This window comes from Ochlerotatus camptorhynchus, unplaced genomic scaffold (genome assembly GCF_037179485.1).
Source record: "Ochlerotatus camptorhynchus isolate MF236.1 unplaced genomic scaffold, CSIRO-AGI_Acam_v1.1 ptg000434l, whole genome shotgun sequence".
NCBI classification, from domain to species: Eukaryota; Metazoa; Arthropoda; class Insecta; order Diptera; family Culicidae; genus Ochlerotatus; species Ochlerotatus camptorhynchus.
Genome location: NW_027040920.1, coordinates 9,048,054 through 9,058,962, shown reverse-complemented (window position 1 = coordinate 9,058,962; position 10,909 = coordinate 9,048,054). Strand labels below are relative to the sequence as shown.

Sequence of the window (10,909 nt, the reverse complement as noted above, 5' to 3'; positions counted from 1 at the left end):
TGAAGTTTACCCAGATGATGACATTTGTCATTTGGGTAGACTTTACCCATTTTAACAGAAAAAATATGTGGAACCGTTGAAAACATTTAAAATACTTACACATAATTTCTTTAACACAAAAAGAAGGAATGAAGCAATATACGAGTATTTCAGATTTTTTTATTTATATTATCGTAAGAATGGCGTTTAAATATAAATGTTAAAATAACCACAGAGCTTTCAACGATTTTAGGCTTGGTTTTAAGATTCTTCAGCTTGAATCTCGGCTTGAATAGCCTCCTTCAAAACCAAACAAATGTCGTTTACACACTTTCGGGAACTGTTTGTTTGAGTTTTGTAAATCAAAATTGAGAAAACGTCATGATACATTTGGAGCTTGATGGGGACTCTTCCACCGAAGACTTGAAAACATTTCCAAAACAAGTCGAGCGTATCGATGAAAGATTCGCTGCTGGAAAGCACCACCTTGTCAAATATAATCCTGTACGACCCAGATTTGAATATAGGTGCTTCACACACGATGTGTGGTCCCTCATACTTGTTGTCCACGTGATGTTTGAGATCCTTAAAAATTGTAATGTTTTAAATTGATGGTTGTGATAACATAAAACTGTAACATAAATTACCTGTGTCCATTGAACAAGTGCCCCAACAAGTAATTCCTCTGCTAGCATTCCATTACTGGGGCCTGCTTCTCCTGATGAACTTTTTACGCCTTTTCTATGCAGCTTAGCATAAATTCTCAGCGCTCCTTTGACTTGAACTATTCAAAAAATATGTTAAGTAGCATTTCTATTTTAAGCAAACATTTTATTTCATTTACCATCTTCCACGCTCCTGAATATTCCAGGTGCCAACAGAAGTCCTTTACCCAAAATAGAAGACATTGCATGCTGCTTCGATACCTGAGGATTCATGCGAAAAAATGCGTCATTGATCTATTCATTGGGAATTGAACAGAAAAAGAGTATTGGTACATGCAAAATAATTTTCAATATATTTTCATATTTACCATCAAGCCATTGTATGATGTCAAATGTGGTAGTGTGAGGAGTATTTCCTTAACGCTCTTTTTCTCTCTCAGTAAGAGTTGGTGAAGAGGGAAGCATTCCTCCATTCCCTTCTTAATTTCGGCAATGTTTTCAGAATTCGCAATTAGTTCAGACAGGTTCGCAGCACGTTGGACAAGTAATGTAGGAATAAAATCACGTGTTTTTAAATCAGGTCGACTATACTTCCTTAGTTCCTTCGGTAACGATTTCGCAATGTTACGAACTCGATGAAAGATATAACCGGAATGATCACCCGAAACTTTTCCGCTGTGCCACCAGAAGAACGCAGACTGTAAAAAAAATCCCAAAAAAAGATGCTTCATAGGCAAATTATCAGTTTAAAATATTTATTTACCTCATCTGGGGCATTTTCGTTAATCCTTGTGCTTTTCAACTGTGGAAATACACGAACAATTCGTTTGGCCAGCTGCCACTGATCGTTGGTAGAAGGGTAGCTATAATGAATTAAAAATACGTTATTAATTTGTGTTGTTTATTTGGCGCACTGATAGCATAAGTTGAATCGAAGCGATAATGTTATTTTTCGAATCAACTTGCTTGTTGAATCCAACAGATTAAAATAATACCAATATTAACTGAACATTGAACATGTCAATAAATACCAAACACGTCGCTCCCGTTCTACTTCTATGCTCATGCTCATTGCGTTTGGACTTGAATAGTGATTTATTTAGATGCATTAATTTTGATCGATTTTATCTATGGATCATCACGGTCATGTACAGATAGTTCAAGCTGAAGTTTGCATTAGATCCTAAGTAACATTGATCGATTCTCTTCGTCGATTTTCTCTTTCGTTAATAGCTTGTGCACATAACCGTTCCTTGTTGTGTTTGTCGTATTGGATGGTAGATAAAACCTTCTTTTATCGATCTGTGTGCTGAAAATACCTAGTAGGGTAAACGCTCCTATAGTTGTGGTACGTTAGAAGCGTTAGGTTCCTATAGTTGTGTATGGGGACTCCGTACACAACTATAGGAGCCTAACGCTACTAACGTACCGCAACTATAGGAGCGTTTCCCCTAATGCCTTTAGATGGCCATGGGGATACAAAGAGAAAGTCGATGAAGAGAATCTGTCAATGTTACTTAGGACCTAATTCAATGTTCAGCTTGAATTATTATTATTTTTGCACCGTTAGAAGACGTGATTATTTAGCACCTAATACGATAAAAATACAAGAAACGTTGAAGAGAATCGATCAATTGGCTCTTTTGTATTGTTTGGCCTGGTTTAGTATATTAATTTTACCCTTTACTATCGAAAATCGTTTTTTCGTACTGCTGATACAAGATACGAATCATCGAACGAAGATTTTTTTCATTGGGTACTTTGTTTTGATCCAGCTCATTATACACAACAAACCGGAATTTCACATCTTCGATAAGAACAGCTCTCAGATTCTAAAATAAACAACAAAAAATCAACATTATATTAAAATGATTGCGAACTATATTTAAGATTCTAATACCTCTTCAGGGGAGCATTCGATTTCACCTGGATGTAGCTGTGTTGCGCGTATGTTTTCGATTGAGGCAAGAATTATCTTCCGTGGTCGTTTAGCGGTGATTCCGATGTCGACAAGATCTGCGTCTTCAAACATCCGAAGAGATTGGTCGGTTACTTTGTGAGCTGAAAAGAAGAGTGTGTTTTTTTTTTGTGCATCAAGCCTGGTATTATGTTTAAATAATATTAATGATCATTTCTGGATCAACAATAGAAAAGGGCCCATCAGCATTTGTAAACAAACCGTTCCAAAGCCCTTTACGCACAAAGCGCAGGCCACCCACGCAAACCAACACCATCATCGGATGGGGAAACTTCTACCTACACGATGATGGTGTTGGTCTGTGTGGGCGGCCTTCGATTTGTGATGAATGGGCTTTGGAACGGTTTGTTTACAAATGCTGATGGGCCCTTTTCTATTGTTGATCTAGATTTACGGGCTGTCCATAAACAACGTCATTAACAAGTTTGCTTATATATGTAATCTCCCATGTATAACTATTTTAAATAAATCGTGACCATGGAAAACCCCTATTTCATTCCTGTTGCTAGTTTAAGGACAGCCATTAGTAATTTTAAATGAAAAACTGAGCATTACTTAGTAATGAAATTAAAAATTTTGTTAACGTTATTAAATTAAGTGAACACTCATGCAATGTTTTGCCAAACATAAATACTAACCTGTTCTTTACTGTTTGTTTGAATTGAAGTGATTTGATGTTCATTGTTTAATCATCGTAATACTTGAGACTTATGTATGAGAAATGTTCATCTACTCCTGACCTTCTCCACAAACTATATGCTTTTCTCGTAGATATTTTTAAGCTTGAAACTCTTAGTAACTCATCAGTGTGTTTCACTTCCAAGCTGTACATATCGTCATTTAATCTTGAAACAATCAGCTTTTGAATCACAAAAGTAAATTCTTCGCCATGAACTACTATTGCTTCTATAATGCCGTATTGTATTATATCACAAACTTCAAATTTAACTACCATTCTTGGTCGAAAACTAGTGCTATCGATTATTAAATGGGTAATAACAGTGATGTTCGGAGGAAAATCAAAGAGGAGTATTGAAAATTGCAAACATGACCTTTCAATTTCTTGGCTCGTCATAACAGTATGAACTTTTGAGGCATAATTGTGCTTGATAATAGAGTCGGTTTGTTTAAGATTCATTCTTTTTGCGATGCTATAAGTAAGATTTTTGAAATTGTTACACTTTTTACTCTGGCCTTTAGAAATTTTAAATTTTGCCTCAAATGCAAAACAATTTGTTAATGTTCCATTCGTCAAGATTAGCTCTGGGTAGTGAGATAAATGGTGTATTTTATTTATGGGATTTGTGCCAGGAAAGCATATTCGGAACAATTGATGGAATTGGTGAATTGAGAGCTCGAATTCGTGTATCTCGTTCAAACGATATTTGTTTGAAAACGAGTAATAGTTGATCTTGAGTAGAACACCGATTATTTGTACATAGTTTAGATTGGCTGAAATGAATTTATGAAACAAGAAAGGGAAAGCACGTAACAGAAGCCAACACTGCGAGGCTGATTGAGAAATTGAGTTAGTTCGAGATTTGAGGGTAGCTAATGAAAAGTTTGCGGATGGTTTATTTTCAACTTCGCATATGCCATAATCAAAATCTTGTATGATTTGATTGATATGTTCACACGTTAGTATTTTTCGAACAGTCACCAAATTGCGAAGTATGAGCTTCATGACCATCATATTAACTCCTTCACACAAGTCGTGCATGGGGTCCATAGACCGATCCTTTCCATAGTTGAAGTAGCCAACCGTATTCAAACAGCATTCCTCGATCAGTCCGCATTGACTTGCTGTTTTGCTTACATCACGAATTGATTGCAAATCAGTTTCAATAGATTCTGGTGTTCTGTGAGGGAAAAAATCTCCGAAATGGCCTGCCCTGAAATCATCACGAGAAATATAGCAAACTCTACAAAATATTTTGGATTGAGAACCCATAATATTAAAAATTTCATGTAAAGCTGCAGTATCGCCGACGACATTTACCAATACAGCATGTAAATTGTAGTGAAATTCTCCTATCGTTAACTCAATACCAGCTTCTAGAGTTTTAAGGTCATTTAGTAAAGGTTGCAAGACTTTGACGTACCCGTATTTTTTCAAAACACTAGATTGAACAGTAAGTGTAAAATATACACGATCGAGAGTAGAATTCACAATAGGGTCAAAGTTCTGAATCTTAAAGCTTATGTTTGTGAGTTTCTTTTTTCCTTTTCGTGAAGCTAAAGGATTTAAATACTCAACTTCATCTGAATGTACCAAAAGTCTAAGCACACATGGATAATCTTTAAAAATATCTTGACTCTTAAACAGTGAACCATCTTTGAAACCACTTATCAACTCGTTATGTTGCCTTTCAGCTAGCACACAATCTCGTGCTTCAGGGCTTCTCATGACAAGTTCCAGGATCTTGTCTACCGGTATATAGTGAACCACATCCTTCACTATCCTTGATTTGCGTATCATAGCCGCCCGTCCAAATCTCAAATGTGACGAGGGATGAGGAATGAGCTCAGTTAAAGTTCGGCAGCCAAGAACGATTTCTTGAACGGTGGGCACAGAGCCATCCGATTTGTACGCCAAATAGGACAAATTGTTTTCGGGTGTTCTTACATCAGTGAAAGGGTCCTTAAGCTCCAGCGAATTTACTAAATCAACAAAATCCTCGTCTTTTTCACTAATACGTTTCCTTACCGCAAACTCCTTCAGATTTCCCAAAACAAACCGTTGGTAATTGTTCAACAAATTTGTCGTTGCATCCATCATTTTTATCAGCTTGCTCTCCGGCAAACTGACATCACAGCGTAATTCGGTTATTAGTTCAACCGCCTGATTTTTTACTTGATCCATTCCAACGGGATCGCAGAAATACATGGGGTTGATAATATCGCTAATCACGTCTGGTTCTACTTGGTCCGAATGGATGCCAAACTGAACTGGACTAGACCGGAAATCTGCTTCACTAGCTTTATCAACCATAACATCATCAAACGCGTTAGGCTCTAGATGACTGTTTATGATATGTCGGCGAAAGTTTTTGTAATTATGAAATACGACATTGCAATTACCACAAGCAATGGGGATATCATTTCGAACGCTGCATCGTACATTGTGGTAGGATTTCAAATGATGTTTGTACATTGTTTCCCTACCAGTAACAAACATTAGGCAGCCAGGAATGCGGCACTGAATGCCTGAATAATTAGGAGTTAAGATGAAGTTTAATGTTTAACACATTATAATGTACTTACCAACCAGCTGCTGGTAACTTTCACTATCCAAATTATTCCGTAGTTGATCCATTTTAATTGGATTTTAAACGGTAATTATGCAAATGCAAACGTACACAAAAATCAACCTTTCAACGCCGCGCCATTTTAACTTTATGCATTTTTATTATAAGAATCAATTACCCAGAATCTGGGTAGATCCTACTCATCTACACAAAACTGGTTTACCCAGATTATGACAACTCCATACGTCAGGCAATAATGGGTGCAATCTACCCAGCCACTGGGTAGCCTGAGAATAGCGTGTAAACTGTATATTGGCATAAACATACAAATCCAAATACTTAAATTGCAATATATTTTGAATTCTATCAACCAAACGAACTTTTTTTTTTTTTTTTAGCAATTAGACTAAACAATTTGTTGTAGCAATTTTTAAGTGCAAAAGCAACTTTTTTTACGAAAGCGTACCGTTTTTCCAAATTAATCATTATTGACTACTATAATCCCTACATCAGGCTGGTTCGCCTCCAAACCCGGCTTCCCAAATTACAAAGTTGTGAATGGGCCCTAATAATGATCCCATACGGGATTTTTGAGACTGGTGAGGGCAATCTCCAGAAGGGAGTTGCAAGGACAAAGAAAATGGCTTATTCTAAATTAGGCTGGCGCTAGCTCTAAACTAGTATAAAAGGCTGTCTTATGGCTGTCGCTCTCTCCGGGCGTGGTTTTAGGTACGGTGGTCAATTGGAGGGTCATGTTTCGTATGCGTGGCCGGTCTTCAGGTGTAGATGTGTTTGCTGGTCGTGGTGTAGTTGAATATCCATTTGGTTTTTTCCTCGGTCGTGGCGGTGTTCGGTCATCGGTGTGTCTCGTGGTTGCGTTTGAATATCGGAAAGAGTAAAAAGAACATTATCAGAGGGTATCGGGTTTCTTGTTTACGTGGAGGGTGATTCACCTGACTGCAGGTATTGCTCAGTATCCCCTATTGGCAATACTGGTTTGGTTTGGTGTTGGTGTTTGGTTTACTAAGCGGCATGGGGGAACTGCGAGTCGGCGGTGGCGGTCTGCGGAGTTTGCCAACGAGTGCCGGGGGAAGTACTCCAAGTCCGCTTGGACTTGACGTCCGAACTGGGGGGCTCGGCTACCCGAGGCCTTATCCGGGCTTCCACTTTCCGGCGGGGGGATTGTGAGGTTATCACACGACCCCGGTCTAATTCCTGGTTCCTGGTTGTTTCCTCCTGTTGATTGGCGTTCCTTTGTTGGCTAGTTTTCGTAGGAGGTTGCCAACGGGCTCCAGGGGGGTTGCCCCCAAATTCGGACTACCGAGGTTGCCCGAAATGGAGGGGCCCCAGATGCCCGAGGCCTTATCCGCGTTGGTTCCTATATGACCGAGTATAGTTCGGAATCCTTGAGAAAGCATATTAAGGCCGCTTCTGCTGAGGGATCGTTGGAAAGGGCGTTTCTTATGCTTCCTTGGATCCCGTAGAGCTCCCTGGGTCCTTGGTAACATGGGCAGTTTATGATTATGTGCTCCACCGTGTTGGTGATACCACATGAGTCACATTGTTTTCTGAAGGGACCCCCACTTCCCATGTTGTGGGTGGAGAGGGTGTGTCCGGTACGGAGGCGAGATAGGGTGCGCTGGTCGCGCCAGTTGGGTGTGTCTGCCCACTTGTGGGTTTTCCCCTTTATCTTCCGGATAAAAAGCGTCCGGTTATTGGCCCAGTCTCGGGACCAGGCGGTGCGGATGGTTTGTTTAACGTGTTTCTTCACATCTGGGTCAGGTCCTTTTTTGGTGTACATTCGTCCGTGTCGGCCTGAAGCTGCGAGGTGGTCAGCCTCCGCGTTGCTCCTAATGCCACAATGCCCCGGGATCCATACAAAAGCCGAGCCCCTAGGGGCCTGCTTCTGTATACCCTGGATTCACGGGTGCCTCGAGGTTGGGGACCTGAGGGCGGCTAGGACACTAGCGGAGTCAGAAAGAATGCAGAGTGGTTTGTCTGCAGGGGTGGAAATGGCATAAAAATGGCGGCTGCTTCTGCCGAAAAAACAGAGCATTCGTCTGCGAGGCGGTAGAAGGTCCTGCAGTCGGCGTCGGCAACCCCGAAGCCTACTCCGGTAGGCGCCTTGGAACCGTCGGTGTATCGGTGCTGGTGATTGCTGTATTTCCGGGCCAGCATTTCTGCGATGTGCGCGTGTAGGGCTGCGGAGTTGGTTCCTGCTTTGAATTTCTGCCCGATTGAGATGAGTTTAGGGTTGGAGCGTCCCATACCCTTGCTCCGTTCCAGTGCACTCTGGATACTGGAGGGAGGTCTCGATGGGCGAAAGAGCTGAGGGTTCTCCTCCCCTCCCTGAGGAGGGAGACCTCGGTATTACCGGATGTCTTCTCCTGGTAGCAGACTGCTCTACAGCAAACCGTTTCGGCGATTTTGTACCGGAAGGGGAGTACTCCAATCTCAATGCATGCCGCATCGGCCGGTGTAGATGGAAGTAAGCCAGCAACGATTCGGGTAGCCGAGTTGTAGGTTGGTCCTAGACTGCGATTCAGGAGGTCGGTGGCTGTCGAGAAAACTTCGATGCCGTAGAAGATGCGGCTGTTAACCGTCGCTACGGCTGCCCATAGTAAGACGTCCCTGTTGGTGCTTGTTGGATGTTGAGCCGGGTGCCGCAGTTGGCTTTGATGTCAGCGAAGTGGTCCCTAAAGGTTAGAGGCCTGTCTAAGCGAACACCAATGATCTTTATAGTTTTCCTGGCAGGAATCGGGACTCCGTTTGAGGTGACGGCTGTTGGCAGAGGATTGTGCCTGGATCTCCAAATGTGTGATAACACGCTCTTCTCGGCAGACAGGGTGAACCCGGATCGGTTTGCCCATCTGGTGGCGGCCGAGACTGCTGCTTGCATCTTTTTGCGGATGTTCTTTAAAGAGCTGCCGATAACCAGGAGAACGATGTCGTCTGCATATACGTAAACGTATACTCCTTTCCCGAAAGATCGAAAGATGTCGTTCATGGCAATGACGAACAGGGTGATCGCGAGGACGGAGCCCTAGGGGACACCAGTCTCTTTCTCTTTGATAGACGAACGCTGGTTCCCGATCATTACCTGGAAAGTCCTACCATTTAGGAAGTTCCGGATAAAGTGCAGCAGGTGCCCACCCAGGCCCCAGTCTGCTAGCTGTTGGATTACCCGCGGAGTCCATGCACGGTTATAGGCCTTAGAGAGGTCCAGGGACACGATGTCAGCATGCATGCCGTCTTTAGTCGCCTCCTGTAGGGCGTCTCCAATGCCGGCAAAATATGTTCCGGTTCCGTGGCCGGGGCGGAAAGCATGCTGTCGATGGTCAATCAGGTTGTTGTCCTCCAGGTGGCGCATTAGTCGGCGGTTTACCATCCTTTCTAGGATTTTACAGGGGCAGCAAATCAGCGAGATTGGACGGTAATTGCTGGTATTCGTAGATTCTTGGCCTTGCTTAGGTATGGGGACAACCAGGCTGTGCGTCCACGAGTCCGGTATTGTGTTGCCCATCCAATGCCCGGTCAGGATGTCTAGGAAAGCGGTTTTAGTCCGGGGCGGGATATGACGTAGCATCGGATATCCAATGTCGTCTGGGCCGGCGGATTTCCCTTGCTCCGACTCAGGGCAAGATCGAGCTCGGCGAGGCTGAATGGGGCGTTGATTGGAAGTGGAGGATCGTCTTCCGGGATTTTGATGGTGGCGATGGACCGTTTCGTCGCGTTGTTCCGGTGTAGGAAGTCACTATCGTAGCGATCGATGGCGGATAGCGACGCGTAGTGGTCGGCGAGTAAGTTGCCGATGACGACAGGGTCTCGGGTGAGGCCGTTGGGTAGCCTGATGGCTAACCCTTTGGCCTTTCTTTTCCCGTTCAGGGCATTGATCCGGCTCCAGAGCTCCGCTGGAGTTTGGTTGGCATTGATGCTGTCTAGGAACTCGTTCCAGCTATTGTTTTTCGCGTCCCTTATGATCTGGCGGCACTCGTTGCGCTTGGTTCGGTAGAGCTCTATGGCCTGTCTCTTGTCCGGGTGGTCCTTCCTACCCTTAACGGCTGTTTTTACTTCGGGACCCCACCAGTGGAGTGCTTTCCGGCCAGTGTTTGGGCTGGTCTTCGGTATGGAGGCCGTGGCCGCCTTGCGGATGGATTCCTCCAGCTCCTCCATCGTGGTAGAAGGGTTATCGTCTGTCAGCTCGGAGATGTAACGGTCGTATTCTTCCCAGTTCTTACTTACTTAAGTGTCCTGAGCGCCATCCCTGGCGCAAAGGGCCAACGTGAAAGATCTCCATCCTGGGCGATTGTTTGCTTTCGCCTTGACCTGGGCCCAGGTCAAATTCCGGTCGACTTGCTTAATCTCCTTGTTTAGGCTTCGCCGCCATGAGCCCCTGGGTCTGCCTCTGCTGCGATGTCCGGCTGGATTCCAATCCAGCGCTTGTTTGCAGATTTCATTTCCGCTCTTCCGTAGAGTGTGGCCAACCCACCTCCACTTACGTTCCCGAATTTCTGTCGATATCGGCTTCTGGTGACACCGTCGATGGAGCTCGGCATTCGAAATCCAGTTGTGAGGCCACCAAGCACGAATTATATACCGCAGGCATCGGTTGATGAACACCTGCAGCTTCTGTGTGATCTCCGCTGATACGCACCATGTTTCGCTAGCGTACAGCAGTACAGATTTCACGTTAGAGTTGAAAATTCGGATCTTCGTGCGGAGACTAATCTGATTTGACTTCCAGATGTTTCGTAAACTCGCAAAAGCAGCCCTTGCCTTCTTGATCCGTGCACCTATGTCACTCTTGGTTCCGCCGTCCGACGCTATCTGGCTGCCAAGATATTGGAAACTTTCAACCTTCTCCACTTCCTGACCAGCTACCGTAAAATTGGATGGATTTCCCGTGTTGATATCCAACGATTTAGTCTTGCTGACGGTGATGTTGAGACCTGCCGCTGAGGAGCGTTCGGCGAGATCGTCGAGCTTACTCTGCATGTCAGAACGCCGTTGTGATACTAAAGCAACGTCATCCGCCAAAT

The 10,909-nt window shown here is 43.6% G+C and overlaps 1 protein-coding gene across 1 annotated transcript; it reads right to left on the bottom strand.

The window, feature by feature from the left end:
- Positions 1–240: 240 nt before the first annotated feature.
- LOC135711648 (uncharacterized) lies at positions 241–5,938 on the bottom strand. Its single transcript, XM_065234520.1, has 8 exons — positions 5,887–5,938; positions 2,545–2,705; positions 2,325–2,476; positions 1,408–1,507; positions 1,013–1,342; positions 824–938; positions 627–763; positions 241–564 (listed from the first exon to the last, which is right to left on the bottom strand). The coding sequence occupies exons 1-8, from the start codon at positions 5,936–5,938 to the stop codon at positions 241–243; spliced, it is 1,371 nt and encodes a 456-aa protein (XP_065090592.1).
- Between the last annotated feature and the right edge of the window lie 4,971 nt (positions 5,939–10,909).

Excerpts from the sequence above, each read along its gene's own strand:
- LOC135711648 (XM_065234520.1), bottom strand. The coding sequence starts at position 5,938 with ATGGATCAACTACGGAATAATTTGGATAGTGAAAGTTACCAGCAGCTG. Across the intron at positions 764-823 it reads ATTCAGGAGCGTGGAAGATG|TTCAAGTCAAAGGAGCGCTG; the intron begins GTAAATGAAATA and ends TTTTTTGAATAG. Across the intron at positions 565-626 it reads CACTTGTTCAATGGACACAG|GATCTCAAACATCACGTGGA; the intron begins GTAATTTATGTT and ends ACAATTTTTAAG.